Raw genomic sequence first — 19628 nt, forward strand, 5'->3', positions numbered from 1 at the left:
TCCTCTGTCCTACGGCTGACCATGAACAGGGCATGTGACTCTAGATGGAGTTTGCTACTGCCAGACCTCCTGGGCCAAGGGTATGTGCCTGGGGCTGCCAGACCTCCTGATCCAAGGGTATGTGCCTGGGGCTGTCCCTGCTCTGGGTCCATCATTCTGAACCTGGCCTAACTGCCCCTGAGTTGGGCCTCTGCAGGGTCCTGGGGTGGGGCTGTCATTGGTAGTGGGTCCTGGGATGGTACTGAGTAGGACAAGGCTTTGAAGGAGGCTTGCAAGCAGATCTGAGCCTTTGCCAGTCTATTCTAGCTGCTTTTTTAAAATTTATTTTTTATGTATTTATTTATTTTTTTACCAGCGTGGTGTCCCTGTCCTGTTCCTGAACCAAGACAACCTCCTTGCAAGTTTGCAGGAAGTGGAAGCCAAGGGGTCAGGTCAGGCAATGGCTTTGGAGACCTCTTGTTAACTGACATCGACTTCACCCTACTGCCTCTGCGTCTAACCTTTTCCATTAATCGTATTGGCTCTGCCACTCATTTTGGTGACATTTGTTCTGTCCTCTATCTATCGCCTCTTAGCTGAACTCTGGGCAATGTCAACATGGTCAGCTCATACCCCATGCACCCCTCCCTTTCTGCAGGAATCACTGTGGCCTGGAAAATGCTCCCACTTAACCATTTTGGGGACCACAGGCAGCTCTTTCAGCTGTTTGGCAGTGATCCAAGAATAGAATTGTCTCCTCTTAGCTGGATTTAGACGGTCAGGGGACACAATGAGGACCTTACACCAGGTCCTCCCATCCCAGGGTCCTCATCAGAGAGTGAGGACCTTCATCACTCTCAGAAGGCAGAGGATACCACTCAATGAAACAAGAGTTGAAGGCCTTTAGAATTGCCTGCCCGTCACCTGGAAGTGTAGGATTCCCATCCAAATGGTGGCAGCTGGCTACGGTGACCTCCCCTCCTTTTCGACATCCCCTTCTCTGAATGGGGGGAAATGGCTGTACGTTGGAAGCCAGATGGGAACATCATTCACCAGAGAAACCAAGGCAATGCAACCCACCATTTATTGTTGTACAAGCCTGTTTGCAGAACTGAGGGGGTCTTCTGGCTGGGGCGTGGGCAGGAAGCCACGTGGCCGCAGGGTGCAGGGTAGACATAGGCTGCCACAACCAGCAGGCTCTGGTCTGGATGACATACGGGCCAGAGGACTCCTCGGCCCCACTCCAGGCTGGGTCGGGTGGGAATAGCGTTGCCGGCAGGGTGGTAATAATATTAGTGGTGATACAAATAACCAAGAGGATTCAGCTTGTTACAATATATAAAATGCAGCAGTTAAGAGCCTGTGCTTTCACTTGCCAGTCAGTCAGAGCTGGGATCAAACCCTAGCTGGGTGACAGGCGAGGTACTGCGCTCTGTGAGACTGTGTCCTGTCTGAGAAATAGGGACCGAAGCTCCCACCTTACTGAGCACATGAGGAGTAAGGGGCTCAGGAGTGCCCGTCTCTGAACCTGGTTGTAACAGTCGGCACACAGGTGGACAGCCAAGGGAAGCTTCCACAGTCCGTAGGGCAGTCTCAACTGTCCCACTCCACTTCAGCGGGGACTCTGGACACACCTGTGCACCCCAAACGAAACTCCCTATCAGACCCGCACCTGCCTGAGGCAGACGAACTCCTCCACGGGGAGGAGCCGGCAGCCCCGAGGACGGCGCTGGGGGAGGGGACTGCATCTTGGAAGAGATGCCTGAAATGGCAATGCTTCACCCAAAGGAACTTGACAGCCACGGCGGAGCATCAGGCCCGGTGAAGGTGGTGGCGGCGGGTGGCCTTTAGGAGCAAGATCTCTGCGTCCTCGGCGCACTCCACGTTCCCACCGGCACCGTGAGGGGACCGGCGGTGGCCTTCCTGGGTGACTCCTGAGAGCGACGGGCGCGGAGTCAGGTGAGCGTGTGGATTTCTGGCCCTCGATCGGTGGAGGGGACTTTGCGGGGAGCAGTCTGCCGACGGAGCTCCAGCCCGCACCTTCCCGGGTCCGAGCACCCGGCGCACCTGCTCGCTGAGAAACGGCTCCCGCATCTGTGCGCCCTCCTCTCCTCGGGAAAACGCCAGGGCAGAGATCTCTAGGGGCGTCTAGACAGTGGCCTGGGGGTCGGGACAGTCTCCAAGCCCAGGGCCGGGGCCCGCCTCCGTCCACGGTGCCGTCCCCGGGGGTGGCCGCCCGGCGGTCAGACCAGGGAGACTTCGGCCTGGAAGCTGGAGGAACGGCGCGCGCCGGGGCTGACGCGGGTCAGCATGGACACCTGCGTGCTGCATGTGGCCCCGTTGCTGCCTCCCGAGGGGTGATGGTATTTGAGCTTCGAGCCCAAGATGCCCTTCAGGTGCCAGCGCCTCCACTTCCGCCGCAGCTCCGCCTGCACCTGGGGAAAGGGAGGGTGGTCAAGCCCGCCCCTAGGAAGCCTCCCCGACTGCTGATTGGGCTGCTCCGGATTTAGGGTGGAGTCTACACGGAGAGACCCGGATGCTACCTTGGCCATTGCCCAGTTGGGACCACATAGGAATGGGAGTCACATCAAGGCCTTGGAGTGGGAGGAGGTAGGAGGCAGACAGGATCAGAGTGTGCAGTCCAGGGAGGGAGAGGGGTGCTGCCTGGGGGTGGCTGTATCCCCGTTCTCCTGATCCCTGCCCCCCAGCTCGCTTGGGCTCATCTGAGTGGTTGGATTTCCATGCTTTGTAACCAGGGCTGCACAGTAACTGCCACCACTGGCTGCCCACCCCCTTCCCCCACCCCCACTCGCTGCACACAGCTGCTTAACTGATGTGCACATGAATCCCAGGGGTGTGTGTGTGTGTGTGTGTGTGTGTGTGTGTGTGTGTCTTAAAATGCACATGAGAAGTCAGGAGGTCTGGGGGGCAGGGTGGGGGCAGAAATCAGCATTTTTAACAAGGTCCTAGGCGTGCACCCCCACCTATTTTCTGGTCTGAGAACCACACTCGGAGTAGCAAGATTTAAGCCATCCTTGCTCTGCACATATCCCATCAGTGTTTCAGACCCTGGGCCAACCAGAGTGCTATCTCCTGGTCCCCAAGGCCTGGGAGGGGCTTACCTCGCCATTGAGGAAGCAGTAGAGGATGGCCACCACAAAACCCTGGGGAAGAAGGGAGCAGGAGAGGTGAGGTAGACAGACTCTGGAGCCCGCAGCCCTGTACCACCCCTGGCCCTGGCCCCTGAGTTCCCCTGGTTAACCAAAGAGCTAAGCAGCCAGTAGGTGCTTAATCAGTACTTATTACAGTGAAAAAATTGGAAGCCACTGGCAAGGGGCCAAGGCCCAAGGTTGAATTCCCTTAAAGCCCAGAGAAGAATGCAGGCTTCGGTCGATGGTTCATACCTGGAAAGATCCCACGACGAGCTCGAAGACCATTTTCACTTCAGCTTTAAAGTTGTGGGGAAAGAAGGCGAACATGAAGTAGTGTGCTCCAAACAGGGGAATCAGCAGAAGGGTGGACTTGGCCAGCCTCCTGGGGATAGGAGAGGGGCAGACAGTGGGGACGACGACCGGGGTGTGGGGGGATGGGCTGCGGACTCCTGGGAATACCATGTGCACCCCTGTTTCTGCTCCAGATCTGCAGTACCTATGCCCTCGGGGCCCCCAGCTCTCCTAGCCTGGAGGGCAGCATGGGGGAGAAGGAAACTCTGCTCTCACCCTTCTGGAGAAGGGTCTACAATGGCGGCCAGTAGTGAACCCTGAGGATGAGACATAGTCTTTCAAGCTCTGTGGCAGCAAAGGGAGAGATGTTCTCAGCCCATGGGAGGTCCTGGTTCCCCCTCTCCTGGTCTCAGTTTCCCTAATCTTTACAGTAGGGTAAATGTCTGCTCAAGAGGATCAAATGACAGACATGGGGCCCACTGTAAATTCAGAAGAGCTTTGGGTGCTATAAAATGCAACGGATCCAGGAGAAACCAATTCTCTAACTGGGGATGAAGACATTTGGGAAGGAAGTCTCTTTAACTGGGGTGCTGACCACATATGCCCAAGGCCACTTGGGAGGATGCTGGGCACTCAAGTGTGTGCCTGGTGTAGTACAGCTCTCTGTCTCTGGCTTCTCTGCCGTCCACTCCTCTAGGAGTTGCCACCTTTGCTGGAATTGCTTCCCTCTCTCCCAGCCTCCCCACACCCATAGACACACTCCCAGCATGCTCCCAAGGGTCAGTGCCTCCTTCACCAGCCTTGTGCGCTGGGCAGGGTTGATACTCATTCTAAGTGACTCCTCCCTCTCCGACGGAGCAGGGCTCATCCTGGTTGAGGCCTCCCAGCCACCTGACCTCATAGTCGGTCCAGGCAGCTCAGTGAGCCCATGGTTCCCTGGCTGGGAGAGGTCTGAGGGGCAGGGGGTCTCCGCCTTTATCTGTTCTGCCTTGGCAGTCAGTACAGGGAACCCTAGTCCCGGGTTTGAGGTCCCACAGCCGACTGGGGGCAGAGAAGCTGGCCTTGCCCTTCCTGCTCCTTCCTGGGCCCAGTTCCCAGCCGTGCCAAGATCCTGAGCACTGCCCACCCCTCTTTGGCCACAAACCTATCCCACATGCCTGAGGCTGACAGATGGAGGCTTTCTTTAAATTGAAGGCTTATGGGGAGGTGGAGAGTGGGAGCTGACAGCCCCTCAGCGGGGAGCTCCATCTCCCATTCCCCCCCACCCCTTCTGCCTGCCGACAGCTGTTCAGTTTGTCTCACCCATGGGAACCTGGTGATGACCAGCTCTCTTTGCTTCCGATTCGAGCCCTTTGGAGCAGATGTACAGGGCCCCACAGGCAAAGCAGAGGATGGGGAGGCACAGGCCTGATGTGCTGCCCCCTGGCAGATGACAGACCCGTGCAGGGCCTTCCGTTCTCAGACTGGAAGGGAAGCGCTTCCTACGCACCCAGCGGGGGAGAATGCCGTCACACTGGGAACGTGAGCCTTAGACTCATCAGAGAGAAGCACAGGATTCCAGAATAGAATCCTAAATCCAGCAGCTCGTGACATTCTAGCCAAGAATCTTAGAACCACAGCACAAGACTCCCCAAAGAGAATCCAGGCCAGGAACAGTCCAGAATCCCAGGACTGGAAGGCCCTTAGGGGATGCCCCAGGGTTGCCCAGTCTCTGCAACACTGATAAGCCATTTCCTATTCCCACCTGTAGGCAGGCAGACCCCTACTCACCTCCCCACAGCCACCCTGTCCATGTTTCTTTCGTTCTATCTTTGAGCCCTGCTGTTCTCATGAACCCATTGTGTCTCCAGTCCTCCCAGAAGTGGAGGACAGCCCTCACACCTTTCTACGCAAGGAGCAAGGCTACTGTCCCATGGACACCGGGCCCTCCCCTGCCACGGCGATGCGCTCCCAGACCCCTGAAGAGGAAGGAGCATGTGTCCGTTTCCTCACCTGTAAAATGGGAACAGTTTATCAGGGACTATGTGGGTGATGTAAGATGGTGTGCAGAAACCCCTTAGCGCAAGCCAGGCATGGAAGCCGCAGATGTTATTATTACTGAGGACTGCTGCATCCTGAATGTGGCTGCCTCATTGTTCACCTGGGGGTTCCCCGGGGCCAGCATCTACTGGGCATTTCCTGTATCCCTTTTCTGTGCCAGGCACATGCCAGGGACGGGGCGCACAGTGTGAATAGCGCACAGGGTATCCGTTGTCTTCTCAGGCCCCCTGGACGGGTGGCAGATGCATACCTGGGTCAGATCACTTGCTAGGGAAGTGACCAGGTCACGGGGATGGAGGTGGGCAAGAGGAAGGTGGCTATTTGGCGACTCTGGAGTTGCCAAAGCTCCTGGAGAACTTCAAGGAAATGTGGGCAGATTTGAAGACCGGGGATGGGGACCCTGGGGGACCCAGGGCATACTCACGAGTATGGGCTGCTGTCACTCTTCCCCACATCTGGGGACCGAAGTTTCTGAACCAGGATTCGGATGATGCGAATAAATAGGATAAAGTTCACCTGGTGGATGAGGTCAAGGTCAGTGGTCAGAGAGGGGAGGCCGGGATGTCCAGCTCCCTGGGCTGATGGCCTGTTTTTTTCCTCAGGAGCCTGCTGCCTGTCCATCTTATCTCTTCCCTAGCTTTTCCCCCTTGGGGCAGGCCATCTGGGAACTCTACTTCACATCTCCAAGGACTGGGCCTCCCAATCCATTTTCTTTACCCTAGAGGAGGAACTGATGGGGAAAGGGATGGGGAAAGTCCTGCAGGCACTGGGAAGCCTATGTTCCGGTTCTGACCCTGACGTGAATCTCCTGTGTGGCCTAAAGTAAGCTGACTACCCAAGCTGGGCCTCAGTTTCCCCATCTCTGTGTGGTGGGAGGAGGCCTTACCAAGATGGAGGTGAGGATGGGGGCCTGTATGATCCACCACAATGAGGAGTTGATGGTGTCCCAGCATCTGGACAGGGCATGGTGGGGGAGAATGAGAGCAGTTGTCTGCAGCCAGAGTGAGAGGCCCTCCCGGGTGTTCCAGTTCTGTCCCCAAACCCTTTAGAAACCCAGGCCCAGAGTCTGTTGCTCCCAGGTCCCCCTCATCCCACCCAGGGGATCTGCCCCCAGAGATGGCAGCCAGGGGGAGGGGATGGGGGGGCAGCTCACCCATAATCTTCAAAATGGATCATGATGATGGTCCACACAATGGTGAATGTGCTGGGCACCCCTGTCAGGGCCAAAAGCAAGAGAAAGAGAAGAGAGGGCACAAGGGAGAGGTTTAGGAGAAAGAACCAGAGAGAAAGAGAGAGAAGGAGGGAGGGAGAAAAGGGTGGGTTGCCAGGGCTGCCCCCTGTGGTTACATAGGTTGTTCACTGTGCAAGGATGCTCGCTCCACTGAGGGGGTGGAGCTCTATGCCTGAGGGGCTGTGTCCGCCCAAAGGGAGAATCTTCCTCTAACTTTGACGGAGGCACTTTACAGACTAGCAGTGCCCCTGTGGTTCAAGGGCTGAAGGGGAAATGGATGCTCACAGAACCTGTCCCACAGATCAGTCCTAGGTGCAGCTGCAGCCTGAGGGCACGGGCCCTGGGCTCAGACATTTGGGGGACTTTTGTCAACCCTTGGCTGAGAGCCTGGCAGGCAGGACCCGCAGCCCAGGAAGACCTAAGAAGGTAGGCCGGGTTGGCACCCACCCTCTAGTGAGCTCCCCAGGCCTTGCCCCCTCTGTCCCCAGCCTGGAAGCCCTCCCTGGTACCATACCCCAGCCGATGAGTATGTACCCCCAGAAGTACTTCCGCTCAGAGAAGAAGGAGACGGCAAGCAGGGTGTGCAGGTAGAGGCCCTCCACCAGCAGCCAGAAGAAGTTCGCCATGACACAGTACTGGAATAAGACCATGGCTGCCTTACAGCTCACCTGCAGGGGGAGGACAGAGGAGGGGCTCACTGGGGCTCGCAGGGGTCCCCTGCCTGCCCACAGTCTGTTTGGGGCAACAAACACAGGTGCAGCACGGCCAACTTTTTCTCTCTGTTGTTTTTGCAGTGTCGCCTTAGAAATGTTCCCGGTGGTTTTCCCATTATCCTTGATATTCGATCATCTGATATTCTGGGATAAGCTTGCAATTTTAATTATCCATCCATCAGTTTAGCAACTATTCATTTTCCTTCTATATATCTACCCACCCACCCACCCACCAATTCCATTTCTTTACCCACTAGATACCCACTACCAGCTCATCCATCTGTCCGTCCACCACCCATGCATCCACTGATCATTTATTCATCTTCCCATCTATCAACCCATCCATGCACTCACCCATCTATCTCTCCATTCTTCTACCTTTCCACCTACTAGACACCCACTAGCATCCATCTACCTCATCATCCAGTCATCCATGCATCCACCCGCCTATCTACTCACCCACCCCTCTACCCATCATCTATCCAATTTTTCTTGCTTTACCCATCTATCCGTCTACCCACACAGCCATCAATGCACTGACTTAATCAGCCATCCATCTACCTACCCATTCACGTAACCCCTCCCCCACCTACTCATTCGCCTTATTTCAATTAGGATTGAAGGTAGCTGGAAGAGGTCTGAGGGAGAATTCTTCTTGAGTTTGCAAGAGTTGCATGAATGTGTGGGGCTATGCACTGTGCGCTGTGGAGTGGGGGACCCTGATGGAAATGTTGAGGACAGATGGGGGCAGAGAAGAGGCAAGAGGAGGAGGAAGTAGAAATGAAGAGGAGAGGAAAGGGATGGTCATTCCTTCTGGGGGCAGAGGAGCTGGAGGGAGAATGGGTTCCCCAGGCAGGTGAGGACAACGGGACAGTCAGGGGGATCCCTGAGTAGGGCAATCAGGGACTCTGGGTGGCCCACATGGCATAACTGGAAGGTCCTTTGGGCCCTCTGTCCTCTCCCAGAAAGTCTTCCATTTCAGATCAAGCCCAAATAGCTGTGGGCCAGAGCTTAAAGCCATCCTCCTCCAGGAAGCCCTCTAGATTCCACTCCTCCCTGGAACACAGGCTCCCACCCTTCCTGTGCCCTTGGCTTTAAGACATCCTCAGAGAGCAGCTTGCTCTCCTGTCCCCATGGCTGCAAGCTCCTTCCTCAGGTGGCACTCCAGTCCTGCCAGCTACAGGTGGGCGGTGTCCCCCATTCTCACCCACTCGCTTTACAACTAGAATAGCTCATCTCTTTAACATGACAATTATCTGTGCTTCTTGCCCTAGAAAAGCTTCAGATAGTTGCTAATGAACTGGGAAGCCAGTCTCCACAATTATCCTTAACAAGTGTGCTGGAGGCCTCCTGGCCTCCCAAACTCTGCGGCTCAGAGGTCCCAGCTCCTGGTGGGATCCTCTGAGGAGCTCTGGGGTTGGCCAGGGTGGCCACCCGGGGTTTTCCCTCCCTCTTGTCAAGATGCCTGAGATTCCACCATCATGGGTTCATTCTCTGGGGAGAAGGTATTGCTGACCCCCGAAATAATGCACTGCCTCTGAGGTCCCTCATGAAGCAATGAGTCACTGGCCATAGGAATGGGTGGGAGCCAGGGCTGGTCTTCAGCTCTCTGTCTTAGATCTGGGGCACTCAGAGAGGGGGCCCAGTGCTCACGATCATTTGGAGATGGACCCCTTAGTGATGGTCAAGGAATTCCTTAGACACTCTCTTAACTTCCCTTCCTGAGGAAGGCCCAGAACAGGGCAGATCACAGGGGAAGAAGGGAAGAGAAGGGCTGTGTGTTTGAACTGACTCCAGGTGGTAGTGGGGGGGCATAAGAAGGAAACTAGGAAGTCCTTGCAAGATGGGGAAACCGAGGCAGGGAGTTCCCGAAGTTCACTTGGGAAGTCAACAACAGTGGTGGGACGGGGGGCTGTGGACTCTGGCCATAAAATGTCACATTTCCAACCAAGGAGAGGCATTTGTCACAGGCGCGGGCAGGTCTGTGAGCTTCCAGGCAGCTGAGTACCATCTCCTGTTTCTGGGAGGGGAGTGGGATTCAAGGAGCTGCAGATGGGGGCAGATGGGGAGTTGACCATCCTTGGAGAGAGAGAGAGGAGGAAGGAGGAGATGGGGGTTTGGCCATCCTTGGAGAGAGAGAGAAGAGGAAGGAGGAGATGGGGGTTTGGCCATCCTTGGAGAGAGAGAGAAGAGGAAGGAGAGAGGAAAGGGGGAGAAAGCAGGAGAAGAGGGCTTCAGGTGTGAGGTGAAGGTTAAGAGGGAGAGCGAGGTGGGCCTGGGCAGGGTTCTCACCGAGCCCTTGGTGCAATGGTCCGACTCCTCGCTGTCGAAGAGGGTCAAGTCTTTGATGAAGACAGAGGCGGCCCTCAGGATGAAGGAGATGAAGAGGTGCATATGGATGTAGTTCCGGGTGCAGTGGAGCTTCCTGTGCAAGGTGGGCAGAGCTGGGAGGCGGCAGGGGCCTCGGAGCCCCACCCCCACCACACTGTCCAGTGTTCCCTGAGAGGGGAAGGCAGGGGCAGCACGTGGCCTCCAAGTGCAGGCCCCGCCCCCAGGGGCCCCAGCCCCGGTGCAGCCTGGCCTCCCACTGTCTCCGCCTCTGGGGCCAGCCCCACCCTCTGGTGCCCTATCCCTAGGGTCAGCACCATCCTGTGGGGACTAGGCTCTGAGCAGCTGGCTGTCTCCCGGGGAGGTTGGCCTGGCAGGGGGACAAAGACAGGGACTGCGTGTGCTGCCTGGGTGGTGGGAGGGGGCCGGAGCATGACTGCGCCAGGCTGGGCTCGAGCAGAGGAGTGACCTGGCTGGGTCTGCTTTGAGGCTTGTTGCTGGGGCTAGACCTCACCTGAACAGGCTCAAGATGGCCGTGGCAACCAGAAGGGCAGCAAGGGACAGGCTGTGGCCAATGGTGTAGCCAGTCTTCACGGAACTGTAGAACATTGACCGCTGTTGCTACAGAGGGGAGGGGGAGGGGGGATCTTAGGTGGAGGTGGGGTGGGCTCACCTAGGGGGTGCCAGCAGGGGCACGTGCCCTATGCGCCCTGCCTCCCATCCCTGCCTTGGCAGATGAAGGGGCCCAGGGCTCGGCCTCCCAGCGGCCCAACGCTCTCGCCCTTGAGACTCCGTATGAGGCCCTCGCACTGTGCAGCAAGAGAGGCACGCAGGGAATCGGGGTACCAGAGACACTGAGGGTAACTGGCCACTGTGGGCTCTCAGAGGCAGCGGGCAGCAGGATGAGGGCAATCTGGCCTTTCGGGGGTGGCAGGATGAAGCTGGAATCCAAGAGCTTCTTGCTGGATGCCTCCCAGTGCCCTCCCCATGGATACACATGCAGAGCCTCAGTCACTGAGCCAGTCCCTTCTTGCTCTCCGCGACCCACCCCTGCTGGAGTCCAGGCAAGTGGTCAAGTGGGATTTAGGGGATTTAGATCCCGCCTGAGGACCTGGTGGGCTTTGAAGGCCTCTGAGGAAGTTGCCCTCGTGCGCGGAGTGAAAGCTCTGAGAAGAGTGTCTGGGGGTGGGACAGATGTCACAGCAGACAGACCCCTGTACACACCTGGGTTCCCACACTAAAGCAGTGAGGGGCTCCTAGCTGAGGACTCCCTATCAGAACCCCTACCTGGCTCCAGGCCCACATCTAAATAGCGAGTACTTCTTCACACGCTCCGGGGCCTCTGAGAGTCCCGGGCCTCAGGACCACAGTCCTGTCCCTGTTCCTGTCCCTGGCTGGCTGCCGGGTATCTGAGGGTGGTTCCTTCCAGGACCTGCCGCCCAGTTTCCCCTCTGCGTGAGATGGGAAGATGAGGCCTGCCTGCCCTGCCCCCTCTAGAGCTGGAGAAAGGCTCCCACGAGGTGGTGGGGTAGCCCCACTGGGCGAGGCTGCTTCAGCTTTTGCTGCTGTGTGTCATCCTCGTGAAAGTCCCCTTCCTGTTCCTGGTCAGGGAGAGACAGGCGGATGAGCCCCTGGAGGTGCAGGTCTGCTGAGGGAGGAGGCTTGGGGAGCGCAGACCCCGTGAGTCCTGGCTTCCACACAGACAGCAACCTTACGCCTTGCTGGGAGAGAGTGGAAGGAGCCTTGCAGGCCGAGGCACTTGGGGGGGGGGGCAGGGGTGCACTGAGGCCCACCTGGTCCAAATCTGACGCCTTGTCATCCCAGCCACAGGCAACGGGGTAGGGGCCAGGCTCCAGGTCCGTCCAGCCCTCGCTGGCGCAGCTACGGCTCACGTTGCGGCCTGGGTGGAGGGCGGGGCGGAGAGGAGAGAGATTGAGGCTGGGGGCAGGGTGAGTCCATGCAGGAGGCATGGGTCCTGGCTGCCTCTGAGCTCACCTTATCCCTGCCACCCCCGGTTGTGGCCCTGCCCTAGACCCCGGGGCATCACGGGGCACTTGGGGTGGGGAAATTCTCCCCCAGGGCTGCCAGGGGGACCCTCCAACACGAGTGACAGTCAGAGCAGACCTTCCTGGGCTCAGCCCTGCCCCTTGTCATGTCTGAAACTGACCCCCGATGCAAGATAAATAAAGCGACCCTTGTCACAGCCTGGGCTCTTGATACAGAATGACCCGTGACCCTCGTCGTGAGCTGAGTGTTCACCCTTGTCACAGGGCCACAGGTGCTGGTGTGGCAGAGGGTTGCTCTGCCCTGTGGGTACAGACAGCAGCCCTCTGGCTGGGCCGAGGGGCTCCTCCTGGGTCAGCCTGCCTGGGCCAATGGGCCTGCTTTCCTCCCACACCCGGTGTGGCTCAGACGTGCCACTGGAGAGGGACCAAAGGTGAGGCAGGAAGGAGGACGCCTGATAAGGGCGCAGGTCTGAAATCCTCATAAATGCAGAAGCAGGGAGTCCTGGCTGGGGAGCCTGCCCAGGGAAAGGGGTGTGTGAGGGGGGAGCAAGCAGCACAGCCCTGCAGGATCTCGGGGCTACCCTTTGCTGCGGCTGGGGCTCCAGGGCAGTGGCCTCCACCACTGGCCTCAGAGGCCTGAAGCTGAAGCAAAGGGGCAGAGCCCACGAAGGGAGCCTGTGGCAGGAGGGCTACCCTTGTGACTGCCTGCTCTCTAGCCCTGGGGAGGGGTCGAAGAGAAAATGGGGGAGCCAGAGAAGATCCCAGGACTCAGGAAAGAGGCACCCGGGTCTGAATCCAAGAGAAAGCTAGCTTGTTGGGGTGGGAGGGAGGGGGAAGAGGAGGAGAAGGAGGGGGAGGAAAAGAGCAGGAGAAGGAGGACAGGAGGGAGGAGAAGGGGCAGGAGGGGGTATGGCAGGAGGTAAAGGCATGGAGGAGGAGGGAGAGTATGATGAGGTGAGGAGATGAGGAAGAGCAGAGAAAGAAGTTGGGTCCTAATGTCCTTGCCCTGTAGCTCCTTCCTCACTAGCACCCCGGCCACTATCATCACTGGGGTCACCATCGTCACCATCACTGGTACCATCGCTGTGACCAGCGCCGTCACCAGCAGCTCCAGCACAATGACAAGTTTGGAGAACCTTCGTCTGCCACTACTGGACAGAGCACTTGAGCCCCAGCACCTTACTGGATCCCCTCAACCCTCCCAGGGGTGAGGAAAAGAATTCCATTTCACACTTGAGAAGCCAGGCTCCCAGAGGTTGGTCCCTTGCCCCAGGCCACATGGAGAGGAGAGGTGACAGACAGCATGTGTGATCCCCAGAGTCGTCCCAGGTAGCCTCGCACCCGCCTGCACTGAGGGGACCTGCGGACTTGTTTCAGGTGTCTGGGCACAGAGCTGTAGGAGGAGTCGAGCTGTCCTGAGAGCTCGGGGAGGGTCACCATGCATGTGCATTTAATATTTCTGAACACCGCTTGGAATACACTGGACCGGGAGATGCCCTGTCCGCTATTTCCGTAAATCCTCCTGGCCGCCCTTTGAAAGACGTTCTTCCCACCCTACTTAATGGCTGAGGAACTGAGGGACAGCCAGGGAGGAGTAGCCGGGCCTGGCTCTCTTGCCACTGTGAGGTCCTGGAGCCAGCAGGAGGGACTTGGCTGAGGCAGAGGCGTCGGGCTGGGCCAGTTCCTGACTTGGCAGCCCTTTTCTGTGCCGGCCTTCCAACCGCTTGCTGCAAGAGGCTCCCAGTGCAAGAGAGAAGTCCTCACTCAGCCCTTAGCAACTCCTATCCCCCGCCTTCAACCAGGCCCTCAGTAAACCGCAGGCCTGCCTCAGCCCCAGAGCTCAGGAGCTCACCGCGGGCCCCTCCCAGGATCCAATTCTTGGGCAGACTTCCCTCACCAGCCTGGGGCCTGGGGCAAGTCAAAAAAGGCGACAAGGCCAAATCAGCCAGCCTTGAGGTTGGGACATCAATGCCTCAAGTTTTGAGCTCCTCACTGGCCAGAAGGACCAGGGCTTGGTGAGGCCAGGCCTGTGACATAGCAGGCACCTGGTACCATCATGAATTAGGTGACCCATCAGCATCCACACCGCAGGGGTGGGGGGGCAGCAAATGGGACTGTGTTAAGGCTGGCCATTGGGAGTTACTATGAGTTCCACCCAAGGAGAGGGATGTAAAGGCCGAGAGAGGTCGGGTGACCTGCCTATTGTCACACAGCAAGGAGGCAGCAGGCTTGGGATACAGACATGGGTTAGCCTGACTCCACATCTTTCTGGGCTCCCGGACTGGCTGAAGGGGCACCCTGTCTCCTGGAAGCCTAGCTGCCCCAGATATCGAGGGGGGGGGTGTAGGGAGTGGATAATGGGTCAACTTCAGGGCTGGGTGGCCTCTTTGTAGAGCCTTGGGATGGTGACCCAGGTCTCAAAGGGAACTGTTCTTGAAGAGAGATCACAAAGGTGGCCACCATGAGACCCCAAGAAGCAGTCCAAAGTCTTTCTCCAGCCTGGGCCTGGGAACCAGGAGAACTTGTGTGTGTAGAGGGGAATACTGACGGCGAGAGGGAGGGGCTAGGGACTTTAACCCCACAATCTCCCAGTCTCTGGCAGCTCATCGTGTCACACAAAGAAGTCATTGCCTCCCCTCCACTCCTCCCCAGCCTCTCCATGAGAAAAGCACAGCTCAGTGACTGGAGGTAGAAATGGCAGAATTGCTTCTTCCTCCTGCCCCCACTCCGCCCTCTCTCCCCTCCCCCATCAGTCGCCAATCCCATCCCAGCCTCCCTTCCTCATGGCCACCACCATCCTGATGGCCCTCCCCACTTTCCTGTCCCCTCCAACCCGCTCCCACCCTGAGATAGCCGAGGAGAGTGTTCTCAAAGCGCGATCTGCCCATGGTGCTCTCGGGCTGAAATCCTGTCAGTGGTGTCCCGTCCCAGGGAGCCAGGGCAAACGTCTCAGGCGTCTCAGGTCTCAGGCCCGTGTCAGGACTTTCTTCTCTAAGGTCTCCTGATGCAGGGGGCAGGGCGGGGCGGGGAGGCGTCCCACAGACCCCGCAGACCCCACAGTCACGTAGCCCGTGTGGAGTCTTCTCAACCAAAGCAGCGATCCTAGTTGTCGCTCTTAAAAAATGTCTTTACAAATATTTCAGGGTAAAAACACCACAGATGAGAGACATGCAGACCAGGAATGGAAGGCCCCCAGGGACGTTTTGGTGCCTTGGTGAGCAGTCCCTTGCCTGGCCAACACTCCTCCCCCGGGGTTTTTACCCAGGGAGATGACTTCTTTCCCACTCTACAGTCTTTATCCTCTTCAGGTGTCTTCAGCTTTCCCTGTAGAACTACGTCCCTTCTAATGCTTCCAGGGAGGACACTCCTTCCCCAGTCCTGTTACCCAAAGGGGCGAGAGTTGGGGTTGGCATTGTCCCTGCTCTACTCTTGCCTTCTCGCAAACCTCCCTCTTTGGAGTTTAAGGTCACCGCCTCACCCCTTCCTCCCAGGAAAACGAGCCCTCTTTCCCTTCCATTTTCAGCCCCTAACCTGGTCTCCTACTTCTCTCCATTTTCAGAGGCTAAGGCCACCAGGTGTAGCTGTGCAGGTTGTTCACTGCACAAGGGCAACTGGCTGATAAATGATGGGGCTACAGTCTACCTCCTATTCAATTTGTCATTAGGTGGGTTCTGGTGAGAGGCTGCCTCTGCCTGAGGGAGGCTGCCTTCTTCTCATCTGCACGAAGGCACCATGTGGGCCCCGGTGAGGCTGGCAGCCTCGGGGTTAGCCAGATGGTGGGCTGCGGTCCAGGTTCTTAAGTGAAGGAGCTGCCTTGACAATTCCAGCAGGGACAGAAGGAAAAGCCATCAGGAGGAATGCAATTAGCGGAGTGTCAGGGAGGAACACAAGTAGCAGGCACTTCCAGGGATCTGAGAGAAGGCTGGTTGCCAGGCTCTGCGGACTGGACGCACGAGAGCTGCCAGAGGAGTTCATCGCCCACCTGCCGAGGTGCCGGGTTCCCCTGGAGAGCTGGGCTGGGTGGGAGCTGGCCTGGAATTCGGCATGTTTCTCATGGCTCCCAGATTCCTCAGGGAGGGCACCGACATCTCTCCCTCACTGCTGAGGTCACAGCACTGAGCACTGGGGGGGGGGGGGGGGGCAAGGCCAGCCTGCTCCAGAGAGTCCCTGTGGCCCACCTCCTGTCCCCATTTTACAGAGAAACAGGTCCAGGGATGGAAAGGCCACCTGGAATACGACATGCCCAAGAGTCTTTCTGCTCAGCCTCTGAATTCTTATCTAGGTCCTGCTCCTCTTAATCCTCCCCCCCCCCACACCTGCTTCTCCCTCGGGTCCTCCCCCCTCTAGACCTGCTTCTCCCTCAGGACCTCCCCCCTCCACACCTGCTTCTTCCTTGAGTCCTCCCCCCTCCATACCTGCTTCTCCCTTGGGTCCTCTCCACTCTAGACCTGCTGCTCTCTCAGCTCCTCCCCCCTCCAGACCTGCTCCCCTCTTGGATCCTCCCCCCCCAGACCTGCTCCCCTCTTGGGTCGTCCCCCCTCCACACCTGCTCCTCCCTAGGGTCCTCTCCACTCTAGACCTGCGCCTCTCTTAGTCTTTAAGGAGTCTCCCAGCTCATCAAACCTAGCCCCGAGGGGGGCATGCTGGATCCCTCCTTCCCTGCCGTGAGTCCCACACACCCTTCATAGGTAAGCTCCCCACTTCTCTCCTCCACCATGCTCTAAGTCCAAACCATTACCACTTCTCACCTGCCTTGTGACTGTGTCTTCCCATTGCACTCCCCAGAATCCTTTCTTTTCATGGAAATCCGCATTGTCGGTTAAAATCCTAAACCTAAGTTGGACTATGTCAGTTCCTGGCTTAACACCCCCAGTAGCTTCTCAGTGAGCTTAGGAAAAAGTCCCAGTCCTCAGTCAGTCCTCAGGGCCAGGATGGCCTCTGCTGCCCGTCTTTTCCTGTCCTCCCTCCCCTGAGCTCTGTCTGCTCACCCCGGGACCTCCACTGCATTTCCTTAGTGTCCACCCTGTGGGTTGCTCATTCTCCCTCTCCGTGCCCACCCCCAGGATCTTTCCCACCTCCAGGTCTTCAGACGGCAGCTGAAGTGTCATCCCCCCCCACGAACACCTGCCCTAACGTTGTGCCTCACCCCCTTCCCTCTCCCAGCACTCCTTACCGTTTACGACATGTGTTTGTTTCCGTGCTCAATGTCCCTTTAACTAGAGCGTTAGGTCCCTGCAGGCCGACAGCATGGCCGTTCTAACGCTCCCCACACTGTATTTGTCTGGCCCATGCCTGTCATACTAGTAGATGTTTAATAAACATTCCCTGAATGAAAGAATGGCTGAACATATGCTGGAAGCTTCTTTAGCTAGTCACTAGCAAGAAAGCCCAGGTCCTAAAGAGGCTCCTTTTCTTTCGTCAAAGCAGAACATGACAAGGTGTGTAAGCAAAGCCCAAAAGGTCATCGGCTCCGGGCAGTGAAAGATGATCACGACCAGGCAACGGGAACATGGGAGCCATAATTTAGTCATGCATCTGTCAGTCAATCGGTTATCAATTGCTGAACAAATATTTAGTGAGCCCTTCCCACGTGCTTATCTTTTATGTGAAGAGCTAATCAAATCCTGTGAATCTTTCAAAGGCCTAGTACCAGCACACCCTCTTCCCAGAAAGCTACCCACCGATTGCTTGAGCCCCTTTGACCGCCGTCCTTTGCCTTCTCACTTCCAAGACAGGTGAGCACCCACCCCGGCTGGCACCTCTTGTGCTGCCCCAGCTCCCTGGCTTCAACCCAGGGCTCTTACCTTGAGTTGGGGAAAGGAGGTTAAAGATGAGGGGGCAGGCCAAGACAACCACCTCGCCCGGAGGGGTGGCTGGCCAGCAGGTGAGGTTGTCCCACATCTTGCCGCAGCCTGAGGGGTGAAGGCAGAGGACACACAGGTCAGCACAGTCACCGGGTTCCTCCAGCCTTGGGGCCTGAGCCCACAGGTCCCCATTCTTCTTCCTCCTCCAGGGTCTCACCTGGAGGAACCTCCAGTGTGAGAGGGCTGGCATCACCCTGCCCAGGCAACAAAGGGCCCGTCTGGATGGGCAGCAGGGAGGAGGTGGCAGGGCTACAGCTCCATTGTCCTCAGTGAGGGATGGAGCGCCCCCTGGGGGTGTTTTGAAGAGTGGTGGGGGTTTTGTTTGTTGCAGAGATTGGGGATCGCACCCAGCATTTGATGGGCAGGTGCCAGGGATGCCAGGCAGACATCCTGCAAGGGGTTGCACAATAATGAATTGTGCAGTATTCTGCAAGACTTTCAGATGAGCCCCTGGGCATTTGTGTAGCTGAAAACCTCTTGTAATGACTAGAGCCTAGACTCTTACTTCATTTCACATATTAACACAAGGTACTTACTGTACAGTTTTAACATACATGGAGTTTTCCAGAAATGCAACTGAGTAAAGGGAGGGAAGACTGTGCTTTGTTGTGTGTTGAACATTATTTTCTTTTTAAGATTTTATTTATTTGACAGAGAGAGAGAGAGCACAAGCACGGAGAGCAGCAGGCAGAGGGAGAGGGAGAAGCAGGCTCCCCGCCAAGCAGGGAGCCCAATACGGGGCTCGATCTCAGGGTCCTGGGATCTTGACCTGAGCCGAAGGCAGACGCTTAACCGACTGAGCCACCCAGGCATCCCGTATGTTGAATATTGTTAAGAGTTGTTCAAGGTTTTGGAAAATCACATTACCTCCAGTAACGCTGCCCGTGAACCTGAGTCAGGGAAGCAACCACTGTATGAATTAACCTACCTGTCACATTTCCAGAATGTTCAAGTATGGATACAACCTTCAGACTATGTCTTCTTATCTGTCAGTGTGATTGTGCCTGAATATGTCCATAGTATTTCATTATAAATCACTTTCCTTTTTATTTTTCTTTTACAAACAGAACTTCGTTTTTTTTAAAAATGAATACCCATGTCCTAAATCTCATTTTATAGTAAAGGAGACATTAGCAAATATTTGTCATAAAAGGAGGTGTTGGGTACGATGGGGTGGTGGGTATATTGGAATTCAGCTAGGTCTTGAGGAGTCTTCAGAAAATTAAAATAGCAACATGTATGCCCCCAACTCAAACTGTGACTTGCGCTGTGGGGTGGTGGCATTCAGGGGGTGAGTTGAGAGAAAAGCCCACCCTGCAGGCTGTGTTTTCCGCTGCGAACCGATGAGCCCCGAGGGCTGGCTGGTGCAGGGTGCACAGCGGGATCCCTCGGAGTCTGCTTCAATAGGCAGATGCATGATTCTGCCCGTTCAGGGTCTGGGTGCCCGTGAGGCACTAGGACTCCTCTGGATCCCCCTCCCTGGGGGGAGAGTTCATTGTTTCTTTGCAACCCTGACAGGTTTTCTCAGGAAACCCAACCCCCAAGCCAAAGTCAATGCCGGCTGGGCCCAGCCCAGCCCAGCCCAAGTCCGAAGGTTCACAAGTTCTCAAGAAGGGGGCCTGGGAAGAGGAGGTGAAAGGCTGTCCCCATGTGGGGAGGAGCCCTGGGACCCTGAGTGCTGGAGTGGGCTGGCTGTGGGCAGGGGGCGTCTTCTGGGGCTGCAGCGGCCAGGTGGCAGGGGCGGCTGAAGGCTGACAGCACCTGGATCTGTGGGGCTGGGCCAGAGAACACAGCCTCCCTTCCTTGGGGGCCCCAACCACTTCTGTCCACTCTGTCTTGAGGCTTCTGTAGCCTCCCTCTGGCTCCCAGTCCCTCCTCCACTCCTGTGCCAGCCTCTCTGGAGGGGCCCCTCAGGCCAGGCACCTCCTGCCAGCCCTTCGAGACCCTGTTAACAATACCAACAAATACTTTTGTAGCCTTTGTACGTGGGAGGCACGGTTCTACCCTCTTTAAATAAACAGCTT

The 19628-nt window shown here is 57.0% G+C and overlaps 1 protein-coding gene across 1 annotated transcript in view; it reads right to left on the bottom strand.

Annotated features, from left to right (window-relative positions):
* Window positions 1-1044: 1044 nt before the first annotated feature.
* Window positions 1045-19628, bottom strand: part of VIPR1 (vasoactive intestinal peptide receptor 1) — a 31896-nt gene continuing 13312 nt past the window's right edge. Inside the window, exons 3-13 of the mRNA XM_026496804.4 lie at window positions 17545-17652; window positions 11528-11634; window positions 10249-10355; window positions 9699-9831; window positions 7208-7361; window positions 6616-6676; window positions 6349-6415; window positions 5887-5978; window positions 3384-3513; window positions 3102-3143; window positions 1045-2414 (exon numbers count right to left, since the gene is read on the bottom strand). Of these exons, the coding sequence (XP_026352589.2) occupies window positions 2223-2414; window positions 3102-3143; window positions 3384-3513; window positions 5887-5978; window positions 6349-6415; window positions 6616-6676; window positions 7208-7361; window positions 9699-9831; window positions 10249-10355; window positions 11528-11634; window positions 17545-17652 (1193 nt within the window). The 3' untranslated portion in view covers window positions 1045-2222. The remainder of the gene's footprint in view (window positions 2415-3101; window positions 3144-3383; window positions 3514-5886; window positions 5979-6348; window positions 6416-6615; window positions 6677-7207; window positions 7362-9698; window positions 9832-10248; window positions 10356-11527; window positions 11635-17544; window positions 17653-19628) is intronic.

Source organism: Ursus arctos, unplaced genomic scaffold (assembly GCF_023065955.2).
Source record: "Ursus arctos isolate Adak ecotype North America unplaced genomic scaffold, UrsArc2.0 scaffold_20, whole genome shotgun sequence".
In the NCBI taxonomy this organism is placed as follows: Eukaryota; Metazoa; Chordata; class Mammalia; order Carnivora; family Ursidae; genus Ursus; species Ursus arctos.